Genomic DNA, 17,176 nt, shown 5'->3' with positions numbered 1-17,176 from the left:
ATGAAATTGAAAGATGGACAACTTTAATAATCTAATTTAAAGTAATTTCCAGCAATTTAGATTGACCATTTATCATCATCGGGTCTCAGGTTAACTCCATTATCATCCCTGCCAAGCTCAATTAAATCAAGAATCTGTAATTAAAGGATAAAGTCAAATGGATGATTTGCTTTTCAATGAGACAATCAGTTGATCACTCACAGTTGGACCAACAAATTGATATAAAATGAATAGAAGGAACAAATTGTTGGAAAAAAAGATTTTATTTATCAATAATTACTTTCAATAACCAAAAATACAATATAAGAAAATAGTAAATTCATATTTTTTCATTCATCATGTTCTTGAAAAGACTGAGCTTTTATCAAATCTTTTTTGACAAAATATAATTTCAAACAAAAAAATTAACAAAATATTAAAGTGATAAGTAAAATAGCGATTAATTACAATTACAGGTAAGAATGGAAATTTTGATTCTCCCTTTATATAAGCGATGAAACAAAAAAATTATCACTTTTACATGGAGTATATATTTCTTATAAAATTATAGACTCATGTTAACAAAATAAACTTGATATCCATGTAGTCAGGATATAATAATATATATTTATAAAACAAATTGCTTGTGAGATTAAGTTGATTCGTTGTAGTGTTTTCAAATCAATTTGGATGGCTTCAATATAGTGTAATAACATTGGCGTAAAATTTTAAGACTGGAGGATTGCAATGACTCGCAAATCGCTGATTAATAACAATTTAATGATGTTCAATCCAAAACATTTCTTGATCTTTACTTCCTTTTTTTGGTGATCTTTGTTTTGTTGGACAAAAAATCACTCCATTTTTTGTATTTTTTTGAGGCAAATTTCAATTTCTTGTCAAAGGATGGTTGAGTCCATTTTAATGACACTCAGTGTTGATGATTAAATGATAACAATTGTCCGTAATAGACGATTACCAATAGATTGAATTGGTTTTCCTCAATTTAAAACTCCAAGGAGGATTCGATTCTCGGTGGTGACTTTGATTGGTGCTGATGAGTTTGCATGAGCTTTGTGATGACACTTGATTAGATTGTGAACATTGATTTTCATTTTTAAACCTGTAACTTGAAAAATAGAAACAAAATGTAAAGTTAGATTCAGTTTAATATCCTTAGACATGAAGGAAATGTTAAATTGTTAGTAAGGATCAAAGATGAACCAGAAATCACCAGAAAAAATATGGGTTAGTTAGTTAATTGATAAATGATAAAATGAATAAAATAAAAATGAACTTTACATTACATTATTAGCATTAAAAGGAAAGCCATTGTGTTGGTTAGAAATATTATAATATCGTTATTATGTTATTTGCATCATTTGATCAATCATTGAATCATTATTATAATCAGGTAATTAAATCACAGGGCAAAGAGTCCAATTTTTAAAATCATATTTATAATTAATAATAACCTACATCAACTGCATATTAAAATAGCATTATTAGTAAAGTGTTTATTTAAACGTGGTTAATGTGATACTTGACAATGAAAAGTCATTTCAACGGTTCAATTTTGGATCAATAATACAAACCATAATTAATAAACTAACCTTTCAGTTGGACTTGATGAGGTTGTTGATGAGTTTGATGAGTAACCATAACCAGGTTCATCTTTGCGATTCAATAATTGCCTCTTCCATTCAGGAATTGCACTAATTCGTTTAGCTTCATGTTCAGATAAAAACTCTTGTTCAGCCTCTTTCCGAGCTTTCTCAGCACTCTTCTTAGCCAACATGAGCCTCTTCCATTGAGGTATTGGCACCCCACTATTATCATGAGTAGCCACTTTATCTAGAAACTTTTCAGCTGTATATTCATTTGCTAGTTCAGCCATTTTATCCTTAACCTGAAATAAGAAAAATAAATGAAAGTTAAACTCAAATTTTCTGAAAATGTCAAGGAAAATGAAAATTCTCGAAATGTATTCAAATTGTCATCAAAATCATGAGGCAAAATTATTAATTGAATTGAGTCTAAGCTCATTGAGTTACAGACATCTTTTTAGGAACTTCATCTTTACTGAGAGTATTTAATTTCATGTTAACTTATTAAAACTTGAAGAATCAAAATATGTCTAAAAATGATGTTTTCAACTATTTTATGTATTTTTTCCTTCTTCCTCACCAATTGCAATTCAATTGATTCTTGAGTTGTCTGCTGAGTTTTTTTTGATTCCTCTCATTTTAACATTTCATTTAACCTTTAGATTCTTCAGAATTTCATGATGGAGAAAACATTTTCAGTATCTTGGTAGACAGGGTGCGAAAAAAGAAGGCAAAAAAATCAAAATGTTCAATTGAAAATGTTATCAATCAAAGAAGACGCACAAAAAAGAATCAGAATTTTCCTGTTGTCTCAAATTTTTTAGATCATCATTTAGTCTAAAAGTCAAATCATTAATTTGAAATTAATTTAACAGAATCAACTGGAAAATGTTGGAGAAAAATGTTAACCAAAATCTCATTTTACATGTAAAATTCAATTCTCATATTTCAATTGATTTTCTGGATTCGTTTTTGCATCTTTCTGTTAAATCATTGATTCCAATTAAGTAAAACAGAGTGAAACAAACATTACGATTATGATTTATATCAATTTTTTGACATTATTTGCTCCACTATTTTAAACCCTTTGCACGGACCAACAAACATCATGAAATGATAATATTCAATTTCTTGATTCAGTCTTTTCAACTCTTCTGTCAAAGCTTATCACACCTTCATCGTTAAGGAGATAATGCTACGTGATGTTAACTTTATTACGACAATATGTATATTTAATCATGACAAACCTTTCAATTTATCAGTTACTTTGATTACATTTCGAGGTACAATTCAATATTAGTGTAATAAAAGGCTTACCTCATCTCGACTTTTATCTTGCTCTTTCCGTTTCTTTATCCCATCCAAATCTCTGGACATTTTGAGTTCAGCAATAACGTCATTTTTGTGTAATAAAACGGTTCGCTCTGATATATTTGGAGGAAAAATATTTATCAAAAAGGGTGAATTCAATTATTATTAAAATTATAGTGAAAAAAGTAGTTTAACACCAAAATTGGATTTCAGTTTTCTTGAGATTTTTCAAGTCATTTTCACCCTTTACCTGTTTTTCCTCATCATCAGTTAAACCTTTTTCACTTAAACTGAAAGGAAACTTCAATTGAAATATTAATGCCAACTTCAATTACAATCATTCAAAATATTTAATCTTATTGTTATTGTGTTGCTTTGCCTGTAAACATTTAACCATTTTATTGCAACTTTAAGCTCATGTTTAATGCACTGTTGATCATTTACCTTTGTGAAAATGGATTGTAGTAAAAGGTAAATATTAGTGCTTAATTAATGAGCCAAAATTGATGTCAAATCAAGTATGGCGACAAAATGATGTCCTGCGAAAGTAAAATATTGCTAAATATTGCTAAATGTCATTTAAATTGGCGTACATTTGAAACTTTTTAACTGAATTCAAGTAAATTACTACTTTCATCAATAATTTGCTGAAACATTGAATCACTTTTCTCATAGCACGTTACGATGTAATGATAAAAGTAAAACAAAGTCACAGCCAATGACATAGATGAGCTCAAAGTGAAACTAAAGTGCCAATCAATAATTAGCTTAATTAACATTCCACAAATGAAAATAAAATAAATGTTCGCTTTTATGTTTCACTTTCTTAATCTTCATCTTATTTGGTGTCTTTTCCTTCACTTATCATTATCTTCTTAGAATTTTTCATTCTTCTTTTCTTCACAATCTTCATCATCTTTCGCTATCCATTCAACTCTTTTTTACTCATTTAAACTTGAAATCATCTTTTTACTCTCTTCATTCAACTGCAACGACAGTTCAAGAGGAGACTGCAATAATAAAAGCACACACACACAAACAATATAATATCTAAAATATAATATTATATAATGATAGTAATGATCATCAAGATAATAATCATAATAATAATAACTAACCGTTAGAAGGTTTAACCGTTTTCCTCAGATGGATTCTCTTGAGTTCATCTTGAGTAACTGTAAAGTTGCAGCTACCATTCACGTTAGCTGGTGATGAGGATGATGAGGACTGATTAGTTGATGATGCTAACTCGACAATTGATTTGTTGTTAGATTGTGAAGATTCATTGAATGACGTTCCCTTAATTCCATCAATTGATCCAGACGTTACACCGTACCCGTTACCCAGGTTACATGTAGATCCACTTAACCCATTTCGGTTAATCAGATTGGATTTAGCTATTCCAATTCCTCCTGATCCTACTCCGAGTCCATTGAGGGTTGAATGTGAATTACTAGAGCAACTTGATTCTGAACGAATTGAACTACTCCAGCCTGATTTAGTTGAATGACAAGTTTCATAGAGATGTTCAGAGGTTGCTGAGGAAGATGGGCGAAGTGGATGATGATGGCTGTGGTGTAAAGTGTGTGGATGGTGAAGATTATGGGTTGATACTGAAGATGCTGATGAATGTGAATCATCTTTGATTGCTTCATATTCATTTGATGAAGAACAGGAAGAGTTCATATGAGGCTGATACAAGTGAGTTTCAGATGAACTTCTTTTGATTCGTCTTTTCTCGAAAAATATCATTTCCTTACAACCTCCTCCTGATCCCATTCCAGGTCCTGACCCTGAATTGATGAATCTGGGTGAAGCAGAAACGGTTTTACCAGCAACACGTTTCAAATATTCAGAGGGCTTTATGTTTGTATCTGAATCTGGTGGTGAGTTAAATTGTGGCGGGATGAATGCTAACTGTTTCTCTGCTATTAATTTCAACTTGCGACTTTTATCGACATTATTTGATCCTGGCTCTTCATATTCAGATGAAGATGAAGATGATGAAGATAAAGGTATTTTACTGACAGCTTCTTTGGATATTAATAGGTTAGCTGGTGGTGGAGGAGGCGGAGGTGGAGGTAGTTGGTGACTTTGAATACTTGATGTTGTTTGCGTTTGTTGGTTCACTGTCGGTATTGTAGATGTGTTTATGGTGGGTCCAGTTGAAGACGATGACGATGTGGCTAATTGATTGATTGTTGACATTGATGAGGCTCTGTTTAAAGTGTTACCATTGGCTACTGATTCACCAACATCTAACTTGGCAATTAAATTTTTGACTTCTTTATGACGGTCATTTGGGGCTACTTTTAATGGGCGAGAATCAATCGAGTAAATTTTATCTTTAATGTAAATTTCTGAACATTTGCTCTCACTATTAATTCGATTTTTAACTGTCCCATTATGGTTGGAGGTACCATTAATAGCTTCAGATTCAGTCTTTTTGCTCAAAGTAGAAGCTGATGAGTCGATGATAGGCTCCAATTCATCGACTTCTTGATAAATTCTTTTCTCTAAATCATCAAATTCCTGATAAATACATTTATCACTATTAGTTGACGATGACGAAGAGGATGACTCAGTTACTCCACTTGACATTGAAGAGGTCAATTCTGACGTTGGTGGACTTGAAGATGAATCGCATTTAATATGATCATGATCATAATCAGGAGGTGGATCAGAAGATTCAGACATTGTTCCTTCATCAGAATTTGTATAAACTTCTGCTTTAACTGTAATATATTAGACAAAAAAGGGAGAAAAAAAACAATTTAATTAACTGATTGTAATTAGCTGAGAATATTCATGATTAAAGAGATTAAGACATCGTAATTGAAATAAAAATGAAACCAAGAATTGACAAAAAATATGGAACAATCTTTTTCTTAATTCATCATACCGTCTGATAATCTATCTCATCTAATTATATTCAATGTTGATCAAATAATTAGTAAGTGTTGGTAATTAAATTAAAGGTAAATTGCTTCAATCTATTTATAATATAATTTAGCGCTTAATAATTGCTTTTTTTAATCAAATGAGTGAATAGTAATGATTGCAATTTTTGCTTATGCTTAGCATAACTATAAAGTCAACCTTATTTCTTATAAACTTGTTTCAATTGATTCTTTATATTTGATCATTAGACCTAATATTAGCCAATAATTAGATAAATTGAATAAAAAGACTCAAATCATCAATTGTTGCTTATTAAATGATAAATCGTTTCCATTATTTGATGACATGTTAATGAAAAATGAATGTTCATTTTAGCATCAATTTAAAGCGGAGAACGGAGCAAAAAAATATTTCACTTTTCTCATTGTTATTGTTCATTGATCATCAAATTTTAGAATAAATAATTGCATGTTTTCAGCTTTCAATTCATCTTATTAGACAAAAGTCATTGATTTCCTCACCTAATTTAATAGGATGATTATCTGATTTACGATGCTTCTCATAGACTTTGGATGGCCCTTTGGGTCGATTTTTGCGGAATAATTTTTTAACCCGATCATTTGATGTGACACAAGAAGGATCATGAAGAAAAAAAGGTTCAGTGTTTGATGTTGACGGTGGAAGAAGTGAATCTTCATCGGCAACTGATTCTTTACCAGAATCGGACGCTTTACTGCTATTAGCTCCAGATGAGTTTAACCGATGAATTGATTGTGAGTTTTGATGAGTTGGAAGGTGATGATGATGAAGATGGTGGTGGTGGTGGTGAGGTGATGCTCCTGTTGTTGAGTTTGTAGTAGATGTTGAATGTTTCCGAGGAAAATGAAGATTATCAGTTGGCTTGACACCATCATTGATGACGTTGCCACATCCATTGACTCCATTTTCACATGGGCGAAGGTAAAAGTTGTCACCGGTTGGACCATGATGATGACCAGGTAAATGAGTATTCCAGTAGTCGAGAGAATCAATACATCCACAAGCATTTCTTGAAAAAAGAGGAGAAGATATTATTAGCAAATTTATTGATATCAAACGGTAAAAAGGTTTCAAATTTTATTGCTAAAATGCTAAAATATTGTTTCATATTTGAAAGGTGAGAAATAATAAAGGTGATATGATAAAACCAAATAGCATTCATTAACTGGAAAATAATTCGGAAAGATTAAGTTCAAGTTGATATTTATGATCTGAGAATTGTAAAAATTTATCTTTTGTTTTATTAACTTCCACTTGAATGTTGTGAAGGTGAGACTTTTTTGGTCAAAAATTATCACAATTGACCATTATTCAGCTGATTATTCGCTAAGCCCTGATTCAGTTTGAATAAAACTTGATCAAATAAAGAGATAATTTTCACACATATGACAATAAGTCAACCATGATCTTTGAACTCAAGTAAAAGTATTTGATAATTTTCTAACCTTATAACCATTTTGACGTTGTACGCTCGGTGTTAGCAAAATTAAACATACACCACTAATAATAATCTTCAAACATTGTATTGGTGAATGTGAAGTTCAACTGAATTATTTCAAGTTTACAGCAAATGGTCAATAACACCACCAAAAATAAGGTTAAACTTAAACAAGGAATAAACGATTTAGTAAACGAGAAAAATCACCAGAAGAAGAGTAATTGAGTTAATTGGACTAAAAATACAAACAATAGCAAAATGACAGAAAAAGTAGAAGCGAAACTTAGCAACAATTTAAAGATTGTTGAAAAAATTTTCAATTTGTTTCCTGATTTATTTACAAACAAATGGGATGGAAAAACAAGGAAATTTGAGAAGCTCAGATTTTGTAAGCTGGAAATCAATGGTAAAAAGATTTGAAAGAGAGCGATAAAGAGAGAAGATGGAAATGAAGATCAGGATGGAAATAATGATGAAAAACTTGAGGGCAAAGGGTAACAATAACAAGACCAGAAAAAAGGCAAAAAGCTTCAAAACCAACAGGAAAAATATTATATCACTAACTACATAAGGTAAGTTGGGGTGACTAATGAAGCCCGGAGTAAACGGTAATAAGCTGTAAACTTATATCAAGTTATTCCAATGTTGTAATCAGTAACAGTGTTGTACCGTGAAAATATACAGTGCTGTGTAAAAAAAATGCTACATCAAAATAAGAAAAAAAAAACTAATTGAGTTGAAGATGCATAAAGCGTAAAGACAGGAGTAGGAGGAAGAAGCTACTAAAGACGATAAAAAAAAGTAAGATTAAGATGAGGTTAGGTTAAGGTTACAGTATAAGAGGATGCTAATATTAGATGAAGGAGAAAAATTATAACAGATCATTGGAATTATCAGGAGATTCTGTTCAATTTCATGATGATAATTTTGATGATTCAATTTATTTGTTTGTCAAGCATGGCAGAAAAACTCAAAATATAAATAAAAAATGATGGCCTTAGGCTACTAAATATATTTTTATGATATTATAAGATTAAAAAAATGGTTTGATTTGTTTGTTCTGATACGGATTGATAGTCATTGAGAAAAGATTGATTCAAAGAAGAAGAATGAAAAAGTCAACTTGAATTAAGATTATTGTTATTATCATATGCATATGAACGTGACATCGATTGATTTCAATTGGGAAAGAGCTATTATCGATATTTGGACAGTTCGCTGATTTCACGTTGAATCCATTTACAGCACTACTACATTGGCTTTAACCAGTTGTCAATCAATAACAATTAAACTGCGATAATTAGAATGTCTAATGAATGCAATTAGCAACGATGATAAATGATTCATTTTACTTTAATGCTGCAAAAGTAAATGTAAAAATCATGTTGAACCCAAATTCCATTTTATTACTTTTGGTTAATATTTTTTTCTGGTTAACTCATCATTTGTTTTTAGACAGCATAATGTTTAAAAACTAATGATCTTGTTGACAGGCTTGGTGGTTAAAATATTGAATTGACAAAATGGTGGATTAAACTTGAAATGATGATATCTTACCTTAGTTCAGGACATGATTCAACAAGAAGTTTAACACAAATAGGACAACCTTTAGCAGCAGCATAATGTAATGCAAGAGCACCAATGTTGTTTTCATCAACAGCAGGCATTTTAGCTTCTTTTAACAACCAACAGAACATCCTTAATTAATTGTAACCAATTAATTTAGTCCACAAATGCAGGCAGAAAAAAACAACAGAAAACTTTTACCATCAAAGTTCAATGGAAACAAACAATTGGTTGATTAAACAGAACTAAAAACACAGACACAGAGAACACACAATCCAATTTAATGATACATTGTGAGATGACAAAGGGTTGAACTGATGGCGCCAACTAATCGATGAGTTGAGACAAAGACAAAAACCGTTGGTTAAACCAAAGATGGTTATCAATTTTCTGGTAAAATTGTGTGTCGTAAGAGGTTAACCTGTTGTCAACACTTTGTAAAACCGTTTTGTTTGACTTTTTAGTTGTGTCGGCTTATCAGCAGTAAAGTTGCAAGTTGCTTCAATATTTAACAAGTAACATGGTTAATGTACAGGGTTTGTTGATATTAAAATAAACAAAAAGAAAACAGTGAAATGGAATAACAAAAAATGTAAAAATAATGGCAATAATGATACTTGACAGAAAGAAACTGCCAACGGGATTAAAGTGTTGATCAGCTTGCAGTTAAGCAAATGACGGCAAATTGAGTGAACAACAATTGTAGAAAAGGCTGGCAACCGAAGAAGAAGAAGAAGAAAGAGTTAATAGATTAATGGATTATGAACTCATCGGAGAAGAAAGAAAGAAAAGAAACAAAAAAAATGGGGGAAAAGAGAAGATAATAGAAAGATAAATGAAAAATGTAAAGAAACAGTGAGAGAAGGGGCTGAGAAAAAAGTAAGATAAAAAGGGGAAGTTACTTTATCCATTTTTACATTTATCGCCACTCATCGAAGGCAAGTCGTTAAACTCAGAAAGCATGAAAAATGCCTTCAAAAACCTTCCCTTTTTGCCAAAATCTCGTTCTTCCCAACATGTTTTCGGATTTGTCTTCAATCTTCATTCCCTTTCTCTCGTTCAGTCTCTTCAAGATCTTCATCCTCATCATCATCTTTGTTTTCATCAGTGTCTTCATCAGCTTTTCAGTGTCTTCATCTTCATCACAATCGTCTTAACTTTGTCACCAAAAAACACATCAACAAAATCAATTTGTGGATTCGCTGATCCGTTTGTTTGTGTAGCTTTTGTTGTTCAACCCTTTTCTTAATCACAATTAATTGGCAACTTGATCTTATCACACCTTTTTCCCTCTCTCTTTCATCCACTTTCTTCATTTATCATCATCTCTTTCATTTCACGTATTCAGCTGTTGATTATGTACACCGTTTGTCAGGTATACACATTAACCTCTTAAAGCTTCATCAGGCCTAAATCAAATTATTGATAACACGACGAACTATACATCCTTTAATCATCAATAGATCATACTATAACAATTTAACAAATTATCGTCATCATCATCACAAGACATACATGATAAATATTGTCATCTTCAGAGCAAAATTGATTAAAAAAACATGATGAAAGATTCATCAACACGTTCATCTAATCAACTGATCACCTTTTCTTGCTTGCTAATGTAATTTCAATTTAAATTCATACTCAATGGACAATTTTAATTAAGCCAAACGTTTACTCAATAGTAACAATTAATTAAGTTAATAATTGAGTAAACGGATGATGAAAACTGAGTGAGTAAGGATAAGTAGATTTGAAACCAGAACTTCACTCATCCGAACCATTTTTCTTGGTTGATAAAAAAATTTGATTTAAAAATACCAGTAGCTTGAATTTGAAACAAAAAAAACCGTCAAATTTCCCAAAGTATGCAAATTAAGTCATTTTTTATCATTTCAAATGAATATCATTCATATTTTTGGTGTTTATTACCATTATAATTATTGCTGAAAAAAAATATTGAAATTGTTTTATTGTATCCATAAATAAAACATGTAAAGCAGTCAATTTTATAAGAATTTTTTTATGTTAAGTGAAAAACAAGAATCATTTTAATGGATTCGAAATGAATTGAAATTATTTTCATTATTAATTCTAGATTCGAAAAGAGAAGCCTTTCATCGATGTCTATCAGGAAAAGTTCAAATTTATGTGAATATAAACTTAAATTTGAAAATTTCAATGTATTCAGAGGATTCTGATTTATTCTGATCTTCTTGGTTTTTTCAGACAAATCTTATCAATTCTCCTTTCAGTAGACATTTTTTCAATCCATTTCAATTTAATTCACATCTAAATCAAGGACGAACCAAGCAAAAAATAGTGAATTGATTAGAATGTAATGATTGAACAGATGATCAGGAAAAGATCAAGGTTGATCCAGAATTTGTCTTATTGTTTCCTTGTCTTCATGTCTCTTTGACTTTTTTAGATTCCTGGATTCCTGGCATTTTGGCTTCATGCTTTGCTCTTCCAGTGCTTTTCAACAGGATTAATCAAAAATGAGTAAACACATGCAAGTTAAGGCCTCGTGGTAGTTCAAGGGAACCATTATTAATCAAATTTTCTTCCAAAATAACTCAGATGGAAGTTTCTATCATCGTTTACTTCACTTCGATTCTTCTCACCAGCGATATAGCAAAGACAATCAACCATTTGATTATCTCATAGTGAACATTCATGAGAAACAAAAAGATGATGATGACGATAATGATACTGGTGACGATTCTGATGGCAAAATAAAGAAGAATATAAAATCATCAAGAAACGATAAGAAATATTTACTTTTTAGCAATTTCAGCACAGAGAACAATCAAGATTTAGATTAACATATGTATTATCTTTAACACAATTTTTAATCGCACAATTAGCTGGATAATTAATTAGCTTCTTGTATTGTTAACACATATTTAAGATTGGAGCACAGATGAAAAAATTAAGCAAAATATAATCATGTAAACACATAACACCAATTCAACCAGACTTTATCTTGCTAAGAGATCACACCGATGATTCATAGCATAAAAAGCGGGTAAACCTTTAAAGGAGCCAATTTCAAAATTTCAACAAATGTCATTTATTTGAATTGATTTAAGAAATTATGTTTCAAACCTTAACAATCAGGTAAATTGTTAAAATGAAATATTATCAAGAAATTTGAATAAAGCAATAACTGTTTATTGGAAGGGTGAGGTTTGGAGATTTATTGATGATAAACGTTCCAATATCAGCTGGTAGTGGGTAAACAAATAACCATTTGATTTGAATCATTTCTGGTGAGAATTTTTATTGATTTTTACTATCAACAGTTATCATTTAGCAGTTATCAATTCCATTATAAAAAAGGTTCAAATTGTAAGGTTAGGTTGAAAAGTATGAAAGAGGTGAAAGTGAAAATTGTATTTGAAATTGCAATACTGATTAACTTTGCAAGTGCTTACAATCATGTTGACTAATGCTAAATCAAGGTTAATAATCTCAAAGGAGTGTTTATCAATCAAATTCAATTAATTTCTCGCAGGCACATCTCATCGATATTGTATTAGATTAACAAATAAACCCAAAAAACAACCAATTGAACAACGATTAACCATCTTTGAGAGTTGTTAACGAATTCATTCAATGTTTAAGTTTTCAATTTACGCAAATTCCCTTTCAATATCAAAAGATTACAATTTACATACAATCTGAATAATAAACTAAACTATTTCAATTAGTATCAAGAAATAAATTATAAAAACTGGTAAACTGTTAAACCAGCTTTTTGCCAATCATTGTTAGCAATTGTATCAACCAGAGGTGCGAGAAAAATGAGGTTCGATATTTAGGTTAAACGTTTTAATAGAGATGTAAAGTTCAGATACACGGAAGTTGTAATTCATGATAATCAGTAAATGAATCAAGAGATGATTAAACTCTCAAAGAATTTGTGAATTTCAAAAAAAAGCATTTATTAGGGCAAAAAGAGGAAGATGAAGATTGTTTAACAAGATGCTGAAAATATGGTTGAAAAGCTTCTTTCAATTGTAAATATAAATGTTTTTGTTATTAACATGAATCCCACTAGATTTCCCTATGGCTATGTATTAATACACCAATGTGTGTATAAATAAATAATTCAAGTTAACCATTGTTAACTCTTCCTCTCTCTCTATGAACAGACAATGTATAAAAAGTTTGAAAATTTATCTGAGCATGAAAAATGTATCATGTTATAACACCAACTTAACAAGTAATCTCTGGTTCATTCAAAATTTAAACCAGTCAAGTAAAATAATTATGTATACTTACCATATTGTGTGCAATAAAGGAGAAGATACCGAAGACATTGAGCACCAAACACCTTCAAAGAAGTATTAGATTGGGTAAAACCTTGTTAATTTTTTTGATTACTCTTTCAGTAGGCCAGAATTAAATTGAATGACCCTAGATTAGCGCTTTGTAACACTCGTTAAAGGTCAAATAAACAACTGATTAAAAAAATAACACAATAAACAGGTAGAAATAATTTATGAATTTCATCAAAACAATAACGGTTTAAGGTTTTCTGGTTCAATTAAGTAAGACGCCCACCGCAAGGGCAACCATATTTCACAGATGATAACTTATTTTCTAGGTTGTTTTTCATTTTTATTTCATTTCTTTAATTTGAATAGCTCAATATCAACTGATTTTTTTGTTTCTGACTTATCAACATTTTTTGTGCATTCGATAGTTTCATTAGCTGAATTTTCTATTATTTTCGCATCGAGATGGATAAGCTGACTTTTTTAGGTTTTCAAGGAAGTAACCTCTTAGCTCTTTGAAAACCCTTGCAACGACTGATTCAATGGAAAGACTGGAATGAAAAAACATTTGGAAATATGAAATATATCATGAAGAGAATGGATATTTCATTGAATATACGATCTTCAACCTGGATGTTTGCCTTAGCTTTGATAAAACCGGAATGACCATTCGGATACCACTCAAAGTGAACATCGGACCGAGGAACCTTTTAATCTCTGTTTTTTTGGCAAACGAACATTCGTAATGTGATCTGATGGTGTATTAAGTGCTGATAAATCGTAAATGTCCTCGAGTCACTCAGTCATAGACTTAATATACACGTCATAGACTTAATCTCGGTAAATGCAGCTTTGCATAAAATCAATGCTTTTGTCTATTTTTAATACTTTGTGCTTTCTTTTGTCTATTTGATTATTATCAATAATAATTTCAATTGTTTGGTCACCTTTTGGTCTTTAATAATACTTGATCTATTTATATTTGTCTGTAAATTTATCTTCTGTACAACCATGATAATCAAATGAGACATCATGATCCACTGTAACTGGACCTTTAATTTGGTTAACTATAAAAGTCTAACCTCTTTAATCTTCATATTAAACATGTTAATCAAGTTAAAGGTCACTTGTCCCAATGCCGTAAGTATTATATTATTATCATTAACTGTTAATATTGTTATCATTATTATTGCCATCTTTATTATCTTATGTGGTCAATAACAATTTAAGAAGCAAATGTAGTAAATGGTTGATTATTTCATTACTTTGACCATCTCACCATAGTAAACAGATGAGTACAGTTAACACTGGGTTATATTGTTGATTCCATATTGAAGTTGATTAAGTTGATGGTGATGATAGGGATGATAATGAGAAGAAGATAAAATTATAATCAAGATTAACAACTGGTCATCTTATTAGACTTCATACTCTGGGTTCAATCTTATTTCTGGTTAAACTTGCAGATACTTGGCTGTAAATAATAAGCAAAATGAATTCATTCATAAGCCCATTTACATGGGAAAATAAGACTTACAATCTTTACTGAAAAACAACCAAAAATACCGGATAAAATAACAAGATGAACACAATTTTTAACCAGAAAATTGCTTTCCTTCAACTGATTTATGGTTATCCTAATCAATTCAGACTATTAAAACAAATAACATGTAAATCAAAATTAAAAACGTCTCAAGGATTGAATCACAATCCTAACCAGAAAATGTAATCATTGAATGCATAATGTATTTAAATAATCATTTGATTTAGTATTGAGCTATTTACTTGCTTGGTTAATTGTAAATGAAAATAAAATTGTGTTTCAAGTAAAAGTATCTATTGTTACCCTGATCAGGATAGACTTGAAATTGAGTTTAGTACAAAAAAATTAACTAAACTAAAGTAAATTTATTCAGGAATAAGCTAATCTTGTCTCAATTGAATTTAATAGACAATTGAAGAAGATTTTAATTAAAACAATAAATGAGTCAAACAAACAACATTCAAAGAGACATTCAACAATCAAATCTGGCAACACAACCCAATCAATCTTTAAATTGTCAACATTGAAAAGATACTAACCATTACCAAATCCTATTCAATTGTTTTAGATCAACAATGTTTCTTGATTTAAACATAAAGTCAACAAGTTAATTGTTACAATTAAAAGATTGATTAAAATTGAAAGTAATAAGTGAGTCTGGTTTTTCTGGTAACAGCAACATCTAAATGAAAATAACCCAAAACCAGTTTTAGAGCAAGTTCAATGCAAATCATTATGTGAAATCTAAATCCTGATTGTTGTCTTTTTTTGTTTTAATCAACACAATTAAAACAACTAATTGTGATCGTTTGATGAAAATAAGTTAACAGTTAATTCATGTTCAGGTTCAAATTGTCTGATAAATTATCTTAAACTTGTATCAGATGCAATAAATTGTTAATGTAACTTAAAAATGGATACAAATTATTAACTGATCATCAATCAACCAGATCAATGATAAACCTTTCTTTACTCATCATTTAATCCCTTATCCTGATCAACATCATGATTGTATATTTAACATCATTTTCATCCTCATCAGCCTGCATCTTCAACTGCAAATTGAAACGCAAATATGAATTGAATTAAAAATTTAGATCAAACTAAGGCAACAATATTTTTCAACTTGATTTACCATTGAGTTAAATTCACAATTGTATCAACTGTTAATTTTTACATCAATTTTTAATGTATTACAATGTAAATGCTGGTTCATTGTTTACTTCGGTGGTTTTTGTTATGAGTGCAAATTTATTTGTATCAATTGATTTACATTACATTTATATTAATAGAACCCAAATCTGTGTCAATTGGGAACTTGTAAACTGTTGTAATTAAAGGTTTGTGATTGAAAGATGAAGGCATCAAAAGTCTAACTGTAACTAACAACGAATTGATTGTTCACAATTAGTTTAATATAAAAGCAACTTGTTAAGCTTTCCCATAACAAAAAAGCCTTTGCTTAATTTAGTTATTAAAAAAGTGTCTACAAAGTAAAGGTGATGAAAAAGGTTGATTGTTTCAACAATTTCAATGTTTTAACTGGTTAATCAGAACACACCTTGAAAATTATCCTTTTTCACTTGTTCTCAGGTAGTGTTGAAAAATTTGGGTTTCCGGTTGATTAAGTTGATTCTATTAGCTATTATTATGGTTAAGATGGAGAGGTGTTGAAAAAAACTATGAATTTTTAAGATAAATTTAGGTTCTAAGGGAATATAAATCTTTTTTTTTCAAACAGCATAAATCTTTCAACCATGTTTATAACCTGAAAATGTTCACATATTTTTTTTACATCATTATACTGATTATTATGACTGCTATTATCAATATGAAAAAGCACGATGGTTAATAAATTATAAACTAATATTCATAAGCGTAATGACAATCAGAATGAAATGAAAGCAGAAGAGGCGAAAAATTATATTAAAAATTATATGCTTACATATTTGGTAGGTTGATGGTGTTGAGGTTGTTTGGTAGGACAAAGACATGAGTTGTCTAAGGTTGCACTGGAAATTGTAATTGTAATGATTTGCTGATGAACTAGATTCACACAGTCAACAGTCCGAATCAAAATATTCAAAAATTGAGTCACAATCATCTGGTAAGTGTTATAAAACAATCAATTATTATAATAATTTTGGGTTGAATGTTTGTTTATGTGTTACTGGTAACAGGTTTTTATGGTAAAGGCAGCATGGTCAATGAGTTGGGTAAATGGTAAATGTACACAATTAGACACCAATGAACAAGTAAATTAAGGTTCACAATTAACACTTTCAACTATACAAAGTATAAGATAAAACGAAAATTAATGATTTATTAAAATATTCAATTAAAGCGTTATTACATGATGGTAAAGTGAGATAAATAGGAAAGAAACTGTTAGGTTAACATTGTTAGCCGCGTTATTTTACCTTAAGGGGTTATCATCTAATTACCATCAGATTCAATTAATTAGCCAAACTTCCAGGTTAATTAGCAAACCAGTCATCTGATTGAG

The 17,176-nt window shown here is 30.2% G+C and overlaps 1 protein-coding gene and 1 long non-coding RNA gene across 6 annotated transcripts; one reads left to right on the top strand and one right to left on the bottom strand.

The window, feature by feature from the left end:
• Positions 1–244: 244 nt before the first annotated feature.
• LOC107359168 (uncharacterized) lies at positions 245–17,093 on the bottom strand. Of its 5 annotated transcripts, none has more exons than XR_016197967.1 (8): positions 16,616–17,093; positions 8,833–9,553; positions 6,320–6,846; positions 4,016–5,632; positions 2,904–3,010; positions 1,593–1,888; positions 1,282–1,463; positions 245–1,102 (listed from the first exon to the last, which is right to left on the bottom strand). XR_016197967.1 is itself a non-coding variant. In XM_015925630.3 (7 exons), exons 2-7 carry the CDS (start codon positions 8,970–8,972, stop codon positions 955–957), a joined length of 2,841 nt encoding a protein of 946 aa, XP_015781116.1. In that variant the 5' UTR covers positions 8,973–9,553; positions 16,616–17,057; the 3' UTR covers positions 245–954. The 5 variants fall into 5 exon arrangements, 2 of the variants coding, with proteins under 2 accessions (XP_015781116.1, XP_015781118.1); XR_001568030.3 differs by having other exon boundaries at positions 245–1,108; positions 1,287–1,463; positions 16,616–17,057; XR_016197966.1 differs by having other exon boundaries at positions 1,287–1,463; positions 16,616–17,057.
• LOC149094680 (uncharacterized) lies at positions 9,783–12,026 on the top strand. The gene is made up of 2 exons (XR_016197969.1): positions 9,783–10,216; positions 11,273–12,026. It is a non-coding gene; the product is annotated as an uncharacterized LOC149094680 (long non-coding RNA).
• Positions 17,094–17,176: the final 83 nt, after the last annotated feature.

This window comes from Tetranychus urticae, chromosome 1, assembly GCF_039701765.1.
Source record: "Tetranychus urticae isolate SD_2017Ah chromosome 1, NJAU_TeUrti_SD_1.0, whole genome shotgun sequence".
NCBI classification, from domain to species: Eukaryota; Metazoa; Arthropoda; class Arachnida; order Trombidiformes; family Tetranychidae; genus Tetranychus; species Tetranychus urticae.
Note: the sequence above shows the minus strand (reverse complement) of the source record. Positions and strands in the feature narration are given on the sequence as shown.